Here is a 19,396-nt window from a genome sequence, read left to right on the forward strand (position 1 = left end):
GGGTTAAAGCAGTTGCTGCTCTCAGTTATTTGTGGCACACCTCAGCAGGCTCTGCGAGGGGCAGACAGTAGCACACTGTTCCACAGTAGCGTACGGCAGAGAATATCCATCCTGCACACAGGCCATCAAAGCTCTGTCCAAGAAATGGAGCAACAGTGTTTGCAGCAGTCCTCTTTAGGGAGGTAACCTGGCACGAGTTGATATCAATTCATAGCACATGTTTAATTTTCCAGTGGGATTACTTGGGGTAAAAAGGACAAAATGCCTTTTTCTCCTGTCTGCTGTCTACAAAAACACCAACAGTCTCCTGGGATCCAAGATACACGGTCCTGTTATTATTTTTAGTCTGAGTAAGTGCTGCTGTTCATCACAAGAACAGATTTACAACATATTCTACTGGTAAAAGAACACTGTTGTAAATTACAGGTTACCTATTGTTATTATGCTTATTATTTCCCTAAAACGTATGATTCAGAATATTTATTAGTAAACCTAATTTCACAACCTTTTCAGACACTGCATATCCCTTTCAACATTACATACAACACCTTTGGGATCTGATTATTTACATTTTCGTCTTTTTACTGCCTCTCAGTAAAATATTCTGGAAAAAAAAGGTTCTTTCCAGATACATTCTTTCTGTGGTCCAAGCATTTCTTGGTGGTTCACATTCATTTCTCTTAGAATCTTGCTTTTATTTAAATATGTTCTTGTTTCCTCTTCAGAAATACTGCAAAAAGAGGATACAACTCAAACCACTACAATATTTTGCAGACAGAAGGGCAAACCATTGACCTCTGCCTAGGAAGATGCAGAGATTGAGCTGACACCCAGAGAAGAGAGGTTTGAATGGGACTTGTGGCTTCAACTTCCCAGACTACTAGAACTTCAGAACTTAGAAAATGGTTATTTTTATCACACAGAGTTTATGCTTCAAAAACATTTTCATTTAGAAAATACAAAAAGTCCTATTTTTCTGTCATTTAGAAAATTAAAAAATTTCTTTACACTCATCCACTTTTGTTACTGTAAATATATTTGCCTTAAAATAACATGAAGGTTGTTTGACAATGGAAGAGGAAGTCCAATGTAAGCTTGTATTGTGGCATAACTGCTTAGGAACAATTCACGTTTACCATTCAGAAGAAAGAAAAGAGTAACTTCAGCCACTCCCTTCAAATAAAAGATGTATAACAGAGTAAGCTTTCTTTTCCTTCATCTGTCAGATCTGCTTGAATTCCACATATACACAACTATAAAACTATTCTATCCTTGTAAGTTGCTCCTTAAAGCTTTGATAACCAAATCCCTAGTTAAAAATAAAACAAAAGTTCGTGTTTCCTGATGGATTAACTGTTAGTGACACAGGGCGAGACTGAACCTGCTCATAACAAGCTCAGGTTTTACACACCAAACTCCCAGAGAAAATCCCCTCCTGCCAGCTCTCCGGGAGCGACTGACCCTGCAGGTGCTTACACCCCACACCCCACACACCACAGCCGGCTCAAAAGTGTCTGTGGGCTTCACTTATTCAGATGGCCCTGAACTGACCCTTCTGGGGAAAGGGGTGTCCGTGTCCCCAGAGCGCTATTCAGCCTCGACAGCAGCGCACCCAACCCGCGCAGCTCTCCTGGGGAAGGGACAACAGACAGGTGCTGACTGATTTATCTGCAGTACTGGAACCCAAGGACTGTAATGAAGAATGCTGGAGAATGCCACGCTCTTGCTCTTCAGGTTCCTTGAGAAACTGAGCACTACGTAGCCAGGAGTTAAAGAAACAACTCAATCAAGGAACCAAATGAAAATCAGGCAGAAGGACAACTTAGAGGATTCACCTGGGGAGAACAGAAGGCAAAGATTTAGAACATGTCTAAAGTTAAATTTGTGTAATTCCAGATCATCTGACTCAGCTACAGCCTCCTTCCAAACCAAAGGTAATGGTAGAAGAAGGTGGTAGCACCTGTGAAGGTTTACCTTTTTTCTTCTTCCTTTTTGTTCCTTCTGTGATGCACAGTACCACAGAATCAAAATTTTTCAGATGGGCATTCGGATTTTTACATATGAAGAAAACCAGTATGTGACTCTTCTACACACACCTCCAAGTAAAAGGTTATTTTCATTTGTATCTCAACTACACAAAGTGTGTTGGTTTTTGCAGTGTGAAGAAATAGTGAAAACTGTGGCTGGCATGTGATTTTACCAGCAAATGGGATACAAAAGAAAGTACTTTTCTGATATGGACAGGGACAAAATCATTTGTCAAGTCACTGTAAACTCATAATGAAGTTAAAACCACTACATTGGCAGCTACACACTGGCCTAATTTCAATTACCAGATCTGATAAATTGTCACATTCATCTTTCCAACACCTGAAGGCTGGTAGCTCAAATCCCTGCAGCCCTGTAAGGTCTCACTGCACAGAGATGCTGCCATGTGGCAATGGCAGTAATCTGAATTTCACAGCGGAGGGAACCGCAAAACTTCTAAGTACCATCTCAGGTGGTTCCAGAACCAGAGACAAAGGCCACTGAAATAACTGTAAGTTTCTTGCTGGTTTTAGTACTGCCAGGCTGTTAAAACCAGGTTTCTTTAAACTGTTTCAATTGTAGTAGCAATTACGAAGTCTGAAGTGATGCCATATTGAACCCTTTTGATCACCTCTAAAAACAAAATTCAACTTTCAAAAAGGTCATAGTAAAACCCTTTAACATTCAGATGTATTGTTTTGCAAATTAAAAGCACACCTTCCTTGCATAAGCCATGGAATGAGATGTATCAGCACCTCTGTGCTGAATGCTACCACTGCCTGCCAGGCCATGGTTGTGCTCTTCCTCTCAATTTGATGTTTATCTTGAAGTCCCACCTCCTTGAGTCATATGACTTGCATGGACCTCACATTTTTTGAAAGATGCCCACAAATATACAGAATAATGAGCTTTTTTAAAAAGTATCTAGAAGATGTTTAAAAAAAAAATTGTGAAAACAAAAAAAAAATCCCATTGTTTTTAATGCCTGATGTTGGCAACACTGCAGAGTGTCTTGGGGAAAAAATTTGCTTTTATGATACACTATTGCTATTCTACTTAGGTTCTAACATTTTTTTTAGTCTAGTTTGCCTATGTTTAACCAGCATCTATATTTAAAAGGAATCGTGCACCCACTGGGATTAAACAGTATCAAAATACTTCTGGTGTCAAAATTCAGTAAACATGACTTACACAAGAAAAATTCATTTACTTCAATTTTTAAAAGCAGATCATGTATTCAAAGGTCCCAGAAGACCTGAGCATACATAAAAAAAATTACCATTGTGTCTAAACATGGAGATGTAAGACTATTATGCAACTATAAGACGGGAAGTAAGTCTGGTCATTCCTACAGCTCGGAGGAGGGAAAAAAGCCCAAACCAGATCACAATGTAATCATTCCTGGACATTCCCAAATCAGTGAAACAGAAGAGGAAAAAGGGCTCTTGACAGATTAAACAAGGTCACATCACTGAGTGGCAGTAATAGGAGTCAATTCCAGATAAATGAGGAAGCCCCTAGTTTTAGATACTGGTATGCTGCTATTTATATTCATGTTACATAAATTAGGTACAGTAGCTAACAGTGTTGTGAACTCAGTAAAAGCCCACAGCATGAGAACCTTACTAAAAGTAGACAAGCATCACAGAAGGGAATACTACAAAACTGTTGTAAGAGTGGAACGGGGAGGGGGTTGTTTGAAGGCACTTACAAAGTCTATTAAACCTGATTACCTGATTCAAGAATAAAGACATTTAAAAGTAATAAATTAACAGTGGGGGTACAATACACTTTTCATAAAATTTAGTTCATTCAAGAACAGGGACATAGGGAATTAAAATCCATCGACTAGATAACTTGCCTACAGAAATAGTCCATATAAACTACATACACGTAGATAATCTAAATACACATACAGTAAAACTAAAATTTACAACAGTTTGTCATGGAAAGAGAAACTACTCTAAAGCTTTTGGACTTGTTGCAGCAGCAAGTAAGATAAAATAGTAGTTGCAGAATAAGGTTTGCAGCATTCAGCCAGCTACAAGTAAAGTAATTTCAAAATTCCAGCTATGTTTGAAAACTCAGCACTGTCCCTGCTTAAAAGGCAAAAGATAAATTTCAATTTGTTCTTTTAACACACTTAAGCACTTCCTGTCTTCAGAGTATCTTCAGCTTTTTCTAAGCTTGACTAATACAATTTAGTTTTATTCGATCTGAAGACTAAAATGTAGAATAATGGCAATTCCAATTTAAAAATGTGTACGCTAGATTTGCACATGCAATCGGATTTAAGAGTAAGCAGCAATGGAAAACTTTCAAATCAGAAACAATGGGACATCAAGGATTTTTCCAGTTTTAGGAAATTGCTTCCTTTCTAGTGTTATATTCTACAGCAGACGGCTTGTTCCTAGGAGGAGAATAAATGGCTAAGCAATTGATGAAACTGTTCCCGTACTGAACCACTCACACTGCAGATTCCAGATGCTCTACATTCTTGACATCAGAATGGAAAAATTTACTGTTAGTCTAGAGAAATTTAATATCACCATTCTTGTCATATCCTTCATAGCTTCATTATTAGGACAAGTCTGTGGAAGCTATAAACTAGTGCTAAATGATAAAAAATATGGTCTCTGCGTTCCATCACTCCTGCATATTACACGAAAACACCAACTTTGTTTTGCTTAGCTTAAGGAAAGAAACGGAGATAAATGGATGTGCATTTGCTTTCATATGCTAATTAATTTCCTGAATTAGCATTTTGAACAATGATGCCAGACTTCAAATCAAAAATTTTTACAGCAACTGAGGGATAATAAACACTAAAGAACATATATCTAAGCCCAGAACAACACTGTAAAAATTTACTGTATTAATAAAATGTGACACACCAACCTTTAAATTTTCCACTTTGTCAAAGGTAAAATAATCAGCACGATTTGCTGCCATTTATAACAAGCTGCCATTTTTTCACATTTGAACTGTGCTTTATAGTTCTACAAAGGTTCAGGCAACACTTGCCTTACACACAAGAAAACAGCATCACAGTAGAAACACTTATTCTGACATCCTCGTTGTTACGCAATAAAATCAGTCATTAACACCAAATATTAAAAATTATTTAATTCTGAAATTTGAGACCAGTATTTATGCATAGGTTCAAATAAAAACATATGCAGTACACATACATATTGGATAGACACACTGCACTGTCCTATCAGACTCCAGTTATAAAGAGACCACTATGTGCTCAAATTTATGTGCTACAAAAAGTTCTTTTTTAATGTTCTCTTAAATAATTTCACTGAATATATGGGCTTCCTGACACTGCAAAAAGTTAAAGACTAACAATTTTTTTTTGCAGAGTGACTAATTCATTTCAGCATGTCCATTATTTTAATTCTGAGCTTAGTGTTTATACAAAAAATAATTACAATTTTCAAAGTTCCAGAACACTGAGTAACAAGATAATGATGACGTGCAACTGATTGGCACCTTGGGAAAAACATATGTTTTGATTTATTTGCTATTTCCAAAAAAAAAAAAAAAGAGGAAAACGCTGAAATCCTTACAGATGGCATAGCAATAGAAATATTAGTGTTGTATATTTTTTCCAATGAAAACAAGATTTTTGCTATAAGTGTCCTCAAAGAACAAGATTACATATTCACTAAAGGTAATAATACTTTAACTGAAAAGTTGTACCTAGTTTTTAATTCCTCCAAGCTATAGTAAAGTTGTTAGCCCACCTTAAAACAATGTTATGACAGAAAATGTTGAAAATGAGCAGTCATTTAGGCCCACCGCTTTTAAAAATATTATTTCCTTCAAAATGGAAAAGTCTTTAGTTTTGGAACTTGGCTCCCGGAGCTAAAGAATCCGCAGTTGTTTGAAACAGTTATTGGTCTTTTAGGATTTGTCTCAACATGTGCATTTCAGATTTAACACACCACATACTGTTAACATTCTGATGTGAGTTAAACAGTTGATCCCTCTTTGCATCCATACGGGGCAAGAGTGTTGCTGCAAAGTTCTTGCTTGTATGGCTCATCAGACTGCTTCCAAACTGAACCCCCTCAGAACTGTAGTTACTGGACACTGCATCAACACGGACACTTTCAAAGTTCATAAAATATACTTTCATGAGTTTTCAAAAGCTCACCCATTGTCTGCAAGAATAACACATATATAAAATTGATTTAAAGTGACCCATCAGGCACAAATTAACAAGCAGCTTGTGGAAAACTCATACAAAGTTTTCATATTCTTTTTTTTTTTCAAAAATTCCTGACTTCTCCAATGAAGCCAGAATACTATGACACCTTGAATAACGTTGACTAATTGACTGCTCCTTTCTACAGACATCAGCTTGGCGAGTCTTTAGTACTTCTATCTAGATCTTCATCAACACTAGAGGAGGCCATAGCAAGCACCTGGCAGGCAGTCAGGAAAGAACTCATTCCAGCACTAGGAAGGCACTAGGCTCACTCACTGTATTTAACTCTTTAGTCACAATTTGCAAGCTTATAAGACATTTGGCACTAGGGAGGGGCGACAAGGATCACTAAACACGGCATTTTACATCTGCAAAAGGAAGACACAATATCTCATTAAGAGACTGAATAACAATGGAAATCAGGACTATTTTCGACTCAGTTGGGCCTAAAACTACTGGGAACACCATTTGATCACCATGTATCTCCACCTTTTGTGGTTGAGGCACATGCTAATCACATATCTCATAGAAGAGAAAGTGCTACAATCCCAGGCAGTACTGATGCCCAAAACCAAGTTAGTAAATTATTTCAGTGTTGCCATTCACTGTATGACTGAGTTTAAGGTGTAACGCTCAAAACAATTAATGCCATTACATCCATCAGTCATATATGTACAGACAAATACACCTGATATACACGTCCATAAGGAACATAGGAACATACAAAAACTTAGAGTCAAGTACACTGACAAGCTGAGAAAGTTCTCCTGGAGAGAAGGTTGCATGGAGACCTCTTAGCAACCTTCCAGTATGTGAAGGGGGCCTACAAGGAAGTTTGAGAGGGATTCTTCATCGGGAACTGTAGTGACAGGACAAGGAGTAATGGGTTCAAACTGAAAGAGGGGAAATTTAAGTCAGATAGAGGGAAGAAATTCTTTACTGTGAAAGTAGTGAGGCACTGGAACAGGTTGTTCAGAGAAATTGTGGATGCCCCAGCCTTGGCAGTGTTCAAGGCCGAGTAGGGTGGGGTACTGAGCAACCTGCTCTAGCAGAAGGTGTCCCTGGTCATGGCAGGGGGGTTGGAATGAGATGATCTTTAAGGTCCCTTCCAACCCAAAGCATTCTAGGATTCTACACCATCATCTTATCTTGAAAGTAAGTTTAGGAAATTAAACTATTTGAAATAATTATTTAATAGTTTATCTTTAAAATTAATATGTTGTATTGAGGTGTCTTTTCTGTGGTTTTTTTTTCTTTTTACCAATGTGTTATTAAAAAAAAAAAAATCATATTTAAACGCATGTATTCCACAACAGGCAACTAACAGCTTGCTGGGAAGCTTCTCACTACCTCTTAGTAGCACTAAAGTGCCTTCAGATTAGCAGGTTTAGTTTTATTAAGTCAGCCAAGACTTGATGAGATGTTAGGCTGAGAAGCCACAGAACCTTCCATCTGACACTAAATGCACACAATCCGCAGGCCCTGCAAGTTAACCTGGATGCTGGCACAGCTACACTGGAGAGGGACAGCACGGCAGAGTGCTCTCAGCAAAGGACACCTGGTATCACTGGAACTGCCAACTATTTGTGTAATTACAGCTTTTGGTCCAACCAACAGAGCCATACATTTAAGTCTCTCGTTAGAAACAATACAGGCTATTGTACTTTCAAATCCACTACAACGCTACACACTGCTCAACAAAAATAAAAAAACTGAGTAAAAATTGTTTCACCTGCCAGACCATTTGAATTAAATTTGCATCCAAGAACTGTAACAGTTTTAAAGAGTTTACCATCAGTAAATACAATTACGCACATTTTCTGATTCCACACCGCTGAATCAGTCTAGCATAATATAAAATATTAACACAAAACAGAACAGTTTAACAGTTTAGAGACATTTCATTTCACTTTGAACAAGTTTTCCAACAATCACCATAAATAAATATGCTGATACCAAAATAAATAACTTTTCCAACACCAGCAAGTTATATTTTAAAAAATTAAATCAGATCACAATTAAAGTTAGCCATACACCTCATACTTTCCCAAATCTTTCATATTAACATTAGCTGAAAAGCCATTTAATGCCTCTGGCAGATGGACATGGGGAGAAATCAAGAATGTACGGATAAAATATTGACTCTATTTATTAATTCAGTATAAATTTTGCCTCAGCTAGCATATCCATTTTCATGAATATCTAGCCATATCTGTGCATTTCAGTGTGGTGAGAAATTTCAGTAGCCTTGAAATCGTGAAGCAGCTGAAGGCATCATTTACCTCCCGCACTTGCTGCAGCACCCCTGTGCCTAAGCCGTGAGCGGCAGCGGGAAGCAGAGGAGCGAAGGTTTTCCCTGCGCTCTGTTTCCACCCCGGCACACCAGCAAAGGCACTTTGGAGCAGGATTCAATCACCCTGCAAGACTTTGCCCTGGCAGCCTCCAACGGAAGAGCTACTCCCAGAAATCTTTCCTTCATCGCTCTCCTAAATTACCTTTCTCTTCATCTCATAATAATGAACCCAGATCTCTGGCCACCATTTTACATTACTACATTTTTTAAACATGCTGTAAAAATAGAACTCCCTGATTTCTATCTCCCTCCTCATCCTGAAATCTGGTTCAAAAGGCTAAAATAGAAATTTTAGCACTTCAGATTAATTTGGGTTTTTTCCCTATAGATGTTTCTGATGTCCCCCCTCTCAGCTCAGCCAACTACTCAGCTTTTTCTTCATATTATTAGTGTTTCTTTTCTTTCTCCTTTTTATCCTTTTCATTGTCAAGCATGCTTAGAAAAGATCCCACTGAAACTCACAAGCTGATTAAAATGCATTAATATAGTAGTAAATAAAGGGAAGCCAACTGTATGAAAACAATAAAAGCAAGGATAACATCTTTTTATGTTCCGATGACTGCAAAATCTCCTTTGCACTTCGCACTGCCTGCAGTGGGCCGGCGCCACCGGGAGGTAATCCATATGGACTGTGGAGCTATCGCAGCAAAATATTTCCACCAGCATTCAGTACATCCACATCAGCAGCACTCAGCTTCAGAGGTCAAGGGAATTCTTAAAGAATCACAGAATACACTACTAAAAATGCAGTTTGGAAAAATACCTAGCATTTAGAACAGCTTTCGCACATCTACTAAGTATTATTACAAAACAGAGAAGAAAACACCAAAAACTGGAATATTTTGAAGGTCATGTGAACTACAATTCAGTTAGTAACAAATGTATTGTTTTTTTTAAATTAAAAAACTAACATGTTAGTTTTGTAGGTTTGCAATACCGAAAATACTCCCCTATCTGGCACAGTGCTTGCTCCTATACATTCTCAAGAAGAAACAAATGTAAGCCCTGCACATTTTCTCTTTCTAGAATTTACAATATTCAAATTCAAGAACTGCTTCTGACTTTCACTGTATATAAGCAATCTCACACAGTTTTATTTGGTGGCTAAACTTGGCCCATAAATATGGTTTTCCTGCTGACAATACATGAATCAAAAGCACAAAGTCTGCTTTGCACATTGGTGCACTAGTTTTTGAGGACAAACAGAAAAGCATTTTTAAATTCGTCAGTTAAGCAAGCTTGATACAGCGTTGAGAGGAAAGAAATCTGTAACAAGTTTACGATGTTTTTCACATTAAAACAACACTTAAAGCATAATGATGTCATCTTGGCTCCACCAAAGTCAGCAACAAAGCTGCCATCTACTAATGTGAAGCCAGAACTGCAATCTTAAATCTTCCTAAATATACCAGACAAGTGAATGCCAGATCTCACAGACTTGCTTTTCCTGCAAAAATACAGGTCTTCTTGCTCAGCCTTCAGACTCTATTTGATGGGCTCGCACACAGAGGTCAGGCAGACTCTGCAACACAAACTATTGAGAGCGTCAGATGCAGCCCCAGGCGTGAGCTCAGCCTCCCATTCACGATGGTTGCTTTAAGATGATCTTGACCTGACACTGACAAGACTATAAACCTTGAGGGAGGATCACACACACACGTTATAAACAATGAGTAACTCTTTTAAATTATTGTAGGATAAAAATAGGTTTTCTATATGGCTAATGGAGAGTGGAAGAGAAGGAAGCATGTGCTTATACATAAGCCTTTCTCCTCTGTCTTACAGTTAGTGGTAAGGAATGAGATTAATTTAAAAGTCCCTTTCTAGTAGAACAATGTTTTAAACAAAAGATTGCAAATAGTGTAGCCATGATTTTGATTTACCATAGTTTAAATGACTCTCAAAACAGATTTAAGAGGCATGGTTTGTGTTCAGAAGAATATACAGGTTAAAACATGGTATAACAAAAGCAAGTATATAAGGAAGCAGCTGCAAGTACATGGTGACACTTCTAATAAAGGCTGTTGATGAAGTAAAGGCAATGTCACATTGACACAAGCAGGTCAACATTTAGTCTGATCAAATATGGCCCCTCACAAACACTCTCCTGCTTTTGACAGTGGTCTGAGGCTTCAGACTAGATTAAAAAAAAAAAAGAAAATCATTAATGCTCCCATACTAGTGACTGAGTGTCCAATGGTCCATGACTGGGCAACTTTCAATACTCACAGATGATACATTTCTATTTACTAGTCCTCAGTGAATTCTTTCATCTGTTTTTAAATCTAGGTTGACTTTTATTTCACTCAGGATCCATCAGACAGAAAAATAGGTTAGGCTGCATTTTATCTGAATGCATTTATAAAAGAGAGTCTCAGCAAACAGACTGAACAAGGTTGTATCCCTACCCTAAAGGTCCCACTAAGTGACTTGCCAACCCTCCAGTGCCCCAAAAAGACCCCTCATGGACTAAAGCAGTTTCAACTCATTACATGTCACAACACCAGTCTGTGCAGGGAGGGCGAGAGGAACACCAGCTTATCCACCAAGGAACAACAGAGGCAGGGAAATCTTTCTGTTTCACTTTTTTTAATCTACCAGTGAGAGGAACAGCAGGAGAACAGGGCTTCGATTAGAAACCACCTGCACCATAACCAGGGTAGAAAGCACAGTTTGATGTAACCATTCCAAAAATACTTAAATGCCTATCAGCCCCATCAGGAAGTATTGTAAAGGAAGTGGAATAAAAAACAAATTACTCTCTTTTCTCTCCAAATGCCGATTTTTATTTAGAGAAACAATTTACAACTTGCAGTAGAAAAAAAAAAGTTTTTAACAAGTATTATTTAACAGTAAGATATTAATGGTGTGTATCATATTTTATGATAGATTTCACGGGACAATGGAGATACCTGAGCTTTACCATACATCTTAATTATTAAGGGTGTATTTGCAGCATCGTACTGATTAAATAGCTCAGTAAAACATGTTTGTAGGGGCATTTTAACACACACTATTTTAAAATTAAGATTTTTTTTTTCACTTTTTGGAGCCCTTTTCTTCCTTTATTCAGAGATGATGTCCACAACTATTACTTTTGGACATATTAACATTCTTTAAACAACAAATGAATAATAATTTAAAAAAAAAAATTAAGGCACATTTTGAAAGGACACAAAAGGTTACATGATAAAGAAAGCAAAGATACAGAGTAGACACTGACACATCTTCAAAAACGCAGCTTTAGCAAACTGAACAGCTGCAACTCGCTTATCTCCATGGGGAAAGAGGGAGAAAAGAAAGGTATGCAGAGGTAGGATTTGGTGAGGTGACAGTCAAATCCCTTAAACACAGGAATAAGGAGACAGAAACACAAACACAACCCTCCCTACCCCTGTAACAAAAAACACACACATCAATTCTAAAGATTAACATTTTCATCTAAGATAAATTTTACATGGACCTGAGGCATAGGGGGGAAAAATCACTGCACTGTACAGTCTATTTAAAATAAGAATAAAATGCAGTTCTTATACAAATACTTTTTGGATTCCTGACTTGAAATCTCCCTCTTAATTTTCCAAATTCTGCTATTACTTCTTGGGCTTAAAACTACATGGCACAGGGATGGAAAGCTGGGGGTGGAACGAGGGATCTTTATATTGTGTTATAACCTCAGCTGCATCACCTTTTTTAACAAACACCCTCGAGCAAAAATATTAACTTCAGTTGTCCCTAACAAAGGGTCAAAAATACCGTCAGAGAGAGAGAATGCCAGCATAACAAGAAGATGAGATTTAATCTTTGAATATAACTTAAAATTGCAAAGAAGGTGAAAACTGTGGAAAGCTACATAGCTGCATTCCCACTGCCTGCAGTCAGTGACAGGAACTGGGCTCTGACATGGAAGGCAAGGGAAGGAACAGAACTTGAGACAGTATTTTTCTTCTCCTAATTTGTTAAAGAGTTGTCAAACCGAATAGTCTGTGTTCAGAAATAACTCCACTGATAACTGTAACTCACAGAGGGGATAGTCTAGACTGCTGCACATATTAAGGCATGCATGATATCATGATGGTTTTTTTTCCTGCTCCTTTTTCCAGTTAACATTGTAAGAACTATGCTCAGAGATGAATCCAAATTCTTCAGATCCATATATAATATCGTTTGGAGTTGTTCTGTTTTGGGGGTTGCGTACGGAGGGGAACAAGGTGGTGGTGGGACCTTTTAAAATTAATTTATTTTGTCTGTGGTGTTTCACAGATCTAACTTAACTTCAGGGATAAAAGGTTACGTTTAAAGTCTTAAATTAAGCATGTGTTGAGAACAAACAAGCTCTGGAGGAGGCGTGCAGCCCCCTCGGCCCGCGTACCTGTGTCACTCGCAGCTCCCGTTGCTAACGCTGGCATGATTGAGTCTGCAGTGTCCCGCAGGAACCCAACCCAGCACTGCAGCCACAAGGCAGAAGTTAATTTCGGTTTAACTGCTTGCAGCCAAGTTGTCTACCAAGATTTATGCTATCTCCCAGCGTCTCCTAGAAAGAACAGAAACAGAGTTTTACAGTTAAGAACATTGTTAAACCGTAAATTACTGCAGCTAACCAAATCCAACCATTATCATGAAATAAGCTTTTATTTAAGACTCTCAAAACAAAGTGCTTTGCACTTACTTATGACTGTTAAGATTTTTGTTTCCCCAGGTAAAACAAGTTTTGTTTTCTTCAGTCTAGCCTATAATTCTACTCTGCATTAAAAATCATTTGACACATTTCTCTCATGTAAATTATACTCTTTAATTCCAGCAGGCCGGGTATTTTGGAAATAAAGTCTAGGAATATTTTATTAAAACAGTGAATAACTGAAGTCACTCAAATTTTGCTACTACTTATCTCAAGAAAATAAAATTGCTTACTAGTATGATAATTTATTCAGTGTTTCTATTTAACCTCCTTTCAACTGTTTTCAGGTCATTTGAGATCTGACATTCAATTTTTATCTGTAATCTGGAAATGTAATCTGACTTTTAACTGGAGTTGTTAAAAGCAGGACTAGTGCAAACGCTTCTCTAAGGTAAACTGCAGTTTGATTCGCAGAGTTCATTACCAGGTAAGGAATTTTTCTGTGATTCATTACTACAAAATCAGTATTTCTTTAACACATATTTTTTAATAATTGCACAGGCCTACTGATAGTAAATGTGGGGTCTTTCTTTTAACCACTTCTTGAGGAAAATTCAGAGCAAATGTAAAAAAAGTTAAAACTAATCTCAAATATAAGTGAATGTATTTAAATTCAAGTATGTTAAAATATGAAACTGGAACACAAACTTGTTAGAAGAAAGTCAGAGTTAAGACTGGAAATGTCTACTAATAGCAGGTCAGAGGCTGATGTGTTTGCAGGGTAAAGAAAGGGAAAGGGGGAAGTAGAAGCTAACAGAAAACAAGGGTTTTCTCCACATTTCAGTAAACAAAAAGGATCCTTGAAGAAAGAAAGCAGCATAGTTCTGCTTTAGCAAAAGAAAATAAACAAATAGAGCATTTTGCTGCTGCTATTGCTGGTTTGTTTTTTGTTGGGTTTTTTTAAAGCACATTCATATTAATCAGAATGACTTTTGAAGTCATCTTGGCTCTGAAAATGCATATTTTGGACACATTTGTACTTGGCAACAGTCTTGTGGAAGAGTAATATACAGGTGCTGTAAACACTGTATGCTGTTCAAAATTCTGTTTTTCACCAAAAAAAGTCCTCATGTAGCTAAAAGTATTGCAACATATTAAGGGCCATCCACGAGATTTTGTTCAGTAAGTTTTAAATCAATTAGTAGATATAAGCTAGTTGTTAACTCATCCCTAGGCATGAGCCTATAGTTTAAATAGTCTGGCAACTTTTAAGTTTCATTTTTTTTGTCCCCTAATTGTTTACCCAGTGAATCTGGGTGGACTTTTTAAGTAAGACAGCAAATACAGCACAAGTTACACTCTGGTCAACTTCTTCTATGATGAAAAGAACCCAATAAGAACTTAAAAACCTGTCTACTAACACTGTTTAAGAGTTTGGGGCTTTTTAGGTTATAAAAGTTTGTGGTGAAGAAAAAAAAGTAAGTTTTCAGTAAAAAAGCATCAGCTTCCAAAAAAATACTTTGACATGCATCAAATCAGCACAAAAATCCATTAACTTAAAATTTAAAACAGGGATAAGGAATTTAAGTATTTCAGAGGGAAAGCTCATCTTATGATGACAAAGTTGTAAAACGTCTTTATGCAAAGCTAGCCAGGGTGAAGTTTAAAAGAAAAAAAAAAAAAGACATCGTAGCCAAGGACACGTTGTACCAATTAAAAAGGAACATATTCATTTTAGATTAATTCTGCTTGTTTTCTGTTTAACACGTAAAGGAGAGCCCTGTCCCAAGCTCAGGGACAGTCCCCAGCGTGAGCACACCACGGCAGCCGCACAAAGGATGGAGGCATTTCCACTTTTTGCATGTGTAAGAAACAGATTAAAACAAAACTATTGACTATTAATGGGACATCTTTGAGTTATATGCAGCTTAAAGTACTTTCATCTATTAAAAAAAAAAATGCCAAACAAGGCATTCTCATTATAAGCACATTACTATTAATCAAAAATTCAAGAAGAATTTCCCTAAAGTTCACTGCAAAATGTGGAAAATCTTGCTGATCTACATACATGCAATGTATTTAAACTCCATCAGTTTGTTTTTCTTTATTTCACAGTAAATCATTCAGGGAAAAAAAATCCAGCTCCTCATTATTTAAGAAACTTATATACAACATAAAGTTATTCCCCCCAGATCCTAAATATATATTAATGAAAAATAAATGAGCTGATGAAATCCTTACCAGTAAAATGCTTAATATTTTGCTGGAATGGGACAGGGATTTTTTTTTCCTAACGTGCAAATTAAGCTACATTTTTGCAGTGATGATGCTATTTTCTTTGGCTCACTTTATTTAAAATGCTTTGGAAGTTTTTGCCGGAGCCCAGCCATAGGCATTGCTGACTGCTGTATGGAATCGATTTGCTGCAACACAGAAATACCAGCTGTTACAGTATGTCCTGAGAGGGATTACCGAATATTCCTAAATTGAAGTTCAATCCATCTTTCCATAAAAATTAGGAGCCAGGGCCAGGAACGTAACAGCAGTATCAAGTGCACCTGAGGCATTTACAATACCCAGCAGGACTGTTACAACCAGGCTTTAAAAAGGGCTTATTTTTGAAATTTCATTATTCCAGTTGTACCTTGCTTCTATAGATCGCACCGTATCGGGTTCTGCTGGCACCCGCCGCCGGCACACAGCTCCTCCCGCCCGGCCCCTCACGGCCCCTCGCGGCTCCCGCCTGACCCCTGGCGGCCGCCGCCCCACACGCCGAGAGCAGGAGCCGCCCGCCAGGCCCCGCTCGCTTCTGCCTCCTGCTTCTGCTTTCAATTGTTTAAACCAAGGGGTAAATAACTGATCAAAATGAAACAATAAAATGCATCATTTTGATCATTTCTGCCTGTGCTTACTTGCCTAACGAAAGGCATCTCTGTTTCTAGGGTGTTTGGGTTGAACGGAAGGTATTAAAAAAAAAAAAAGCCTCGATGCTTGTAAAAGGTACAGAAATGCTTCAAGCACGGTCACCAAGGCGGACGCAATTCTAGCCACCTCCACCACCGAGTTCATTATGGTGACATAACACATCCCCTGGTTAGACAGGAGCGGGGCAGAAACCCCCTGCAAGCACCTTCCAAAACAGCTGAATTCCAGAATCAGAGCTCTCCAAGGGAACCATTTTTCTGAATAACCCACAAGTAAGAGAGGTCCCTCACCAAGGGATAAGGGGATAAATCTTGTTCCCGATCATCCGTGTTGTCTGGCTGACTGGCAAGGACAGACAGAGGCTGTCAGATAAAGCAGTGAGAGGCAGCTGAAGAGCGCCAAGATGAATGGCCTTCCACATAATTTCAGCTTTAAGAGCTTCTTTCTAGCATTCTCTACCGCTTTTGAACGGAAGTGACTCTATTAGTCATGCATGCATTTTCTTTTAGTCAAGTTCATTGATCTACAAAAGGTGGGGCAGGAAAGCTGATTCAAATTTGTGTTTATGGCAAGCACCATGCATTTGGAGATAGAACGCATGAAGTCTTGCTTCTATCTTTGACCCCCCACCCAAAACTCAATAAATTCCGTAACATTTATTTCTGAAAGGATGTTTTATAAGTTACTCGATATTTTTGGCACTTTAATGAATATGGATTGATTTTCTTCACATTTGAAAAGCAGGCTGAAGACTTTTGACTGATTTATGACACATAAAAACATTAAAAGTATGAACCTAGTGATGCTACAAATTGGGGGAGGAGTGAGGGGGTGGGGATGGGACACATAAACCCAGGTTGTTTGATACAAGAAAATTCAGTCTTTTTTTCTAAAGGATGCTACAATTATGATGACTATAACCTTGATTTCCAGAACTAAACCAGAATGCCTGCAAATGGTATTTGAACTACAAGATAGAGATTTCATGTGGAGACAGGAAATTTGACAGCCATTCAGTCCTGTGTTCATTATGGAGCCTCAAGTAATTGAATTACTACAGACGTGTATACAAGTCTCCAAAACCTAGTCAGCACAGGAAATTGCCAAGGGAGGTTTTCTAGACTGTTTTGGTAGACAAAATCTGAATTGAAAATGGTGTTCTACTCTTTTGGAAGTTGTAATGTAATGGGATCTATCAAATCCTTACACTCTTCTGAGGAAGTTTTCACCTCCTCAATCACACGGTCTCCGACAGGGTACTGGAACCTGCCTGTGGCTCCTGACAGGTTTCCAAAGCTGGTCAGCTGCCCTTACAAGTAGTACAGGTATGCTGGCAACAGGAACCTTCCAAAAATCTTGAACTGGAATCACTGCAAAGAGGACACGGTGCACAAACATGATGAGACTTCAAAGATGCTGCAGAAGCAAGAAGCTACCTTTGACTCACTCAGCTGTGTGTATGACAAAAATTAAGAGTGGCAAAAAATTCTGTGTATAGAGTCCAATTATTAAAAAAAAAAAAAAAAGGAATATCTATGGAACTACCAAATGTTATTAACTAATATACCAAAAGACAGAAAACCTGGACTGAAAACTGAAAAGGCCAACAGCTGCCTTCATTAACCTTCTTGCGGTCTTGCCATCATATCAATCTTCAGCCATCAGAAAAATTAAAGGCTTCTGCATAATATTTTTCGGTATAATGTTCCATCAGTGCTTAGTTTATGTCATAGGGATGTTAGAAAAAACTTCACATTGTTTTTGAGGTTTTGAGAATAGTTGATGTGAATTCAGACACTCTTAAGCATACACTGAAAACATATTAACTGCTTGACATTTAATTTATACATTTGTGGGTACATCTGTAACAAATAAGCAGTTTGGAAAAAAAATACCTGTGAACTCATTATATCTTGTAGTGTGCCTTGTATTTCCATGTCTCAAATTTAACTGTGAAGCACTGATGCATCAGAAGAGGGATCTCTCTGATTTCTCCTTACAGGAAAATTTTTACAGATGGGGGAAAAAAAATATGATCTAAATGATAAAATCTATAATTACTACTACAAAGAGAGAGTATTTAAGAAGTCATGTGCTGAAAAACATTAAGACAGAAATGAATACCCCATCACAGTCTGTAGTGGTTATTTCCAGCAGTTGATCAACACTAGAACAAAGTAAGGCTGATTTCCTGTGAGTGCCTATCCTGCTTGTGGTGCCAAGGCTACATGTTTGGACCTTCATAATTTTATTCTCTTCCTCTACAAGGATGAGCTCTCACTAGACACTTCCCTCACTGGATCATTAACAGAAAAGACACAACTCCAATCACTACCTGACCACACATTTCCAAAAACATACCAGAAGCTCATATACCGACATCTTTTCTGTCATGTTTGACTGAGTTTGTTCAAAGGGCTCAGAAGACAGGTAGGAGAGGGAAAGAGAGCACAGCACATGATTTCCTTCCTTTACAACTTCAGCAATAAATAAGTTTCTTCTCCTGAAGAGCATAATCCTGTGTCAATGGAAAAATATCACTTACCTAAACAACTCCAATAACAACACTGAAACTGGTATCACTGTTTTCCTCTATAAATATTCCTTCCCCTAGAGAGAGACTATAGCATAAAAACTGCTTATCTAGATGCCACCTTTATCTAAACCTTCTTTAAATACAATTGTGAAGTAAATTCTTTCTGTGAGATGATCTAACACAGAAAAAATAGAAATAAAATATAGAATATATAAAGATATAAAATAGTAATATAGTTATTAATTCATATATTATGATAGTTTGCAATTTAAAAATTTTAGACTTTGCAGCCTGAAAACACCCCCATGCTACAAGTGAAATATTTTCAATAAGTAGCAATATTACAAATCTTTTTGTAGGCAAGATTTTTTGCAACCTGCACCTTTCCTGTCTTTAACACAAAACCCCCCACATGAGCTCTGTCCAGACTCAGATTTTAAATGTCAGTGTTGGAATTCCTTTAAATGCATGAAAACATTCCTTTAAATAAATACACTAAAGCTACCAGTTTAATTTAAAACAGCATCACTGTTGTCGATGTCAGATACCCTTAGACAGATCCAATTTTCTGCAAATAAAATGTACCAACTGACAGAATAATATTAGTTTAATATACTAGTTTAATAAAGCTATTCATTAAAGTGTGACCTAAACTATGTCTCAGATCAAAGGTTGCTCTTTCAGTTTGAGTTACTGGTTTGGGCACACTTTTAACAC

The 19,396-nt window shown here is 37.6% G+C and overlaps 1 protein-coding gene across 6 annotated transcripts in view; it reads right to left on the reverse strand.

Annotated features, from left to right (window-relative positions):
- MPP7 (membrane palmitoylated protein 7) overlaps nt 1-19,396 on the reverse strand; it is a 142,812-nt gene that overhangs the window by 92,919 nt on the left and 30,497 nt on the right. For all 6 annotated transcript variants that reach the window (XM_008930068.2, XM_018075641.1, XM_018075640.1 and 3 more), the window contains exon 2: nt 12,973-13,134. In XM_008930068.2, coding sequence (XP_008928316.2) covers nt 12,973-13,009 — 37 coding nt within the window. In that variant the 5' untranslated portion in view covers nt 13,010-13,134. The remainder of the gene's footprint in view (nt 1-12,972; nt 13,135-19,396) is intronic.

This window comes from Manacus vitellinus, unplaced genomic scaffold (assembly GCF_001715985.3).
Source record: "Manacus vitellinus isolate BGI_N305 unplaced genomic scaffold, ASM171598v3 scaffold_3_pilon, whole genome shotgun sequence".
Taxonomy (NCBI): Eukaryota; Metazoa; Chordata; class Aves; order Passeriformes; family Pipridae; genus Manacus; species Manacus vitellinus.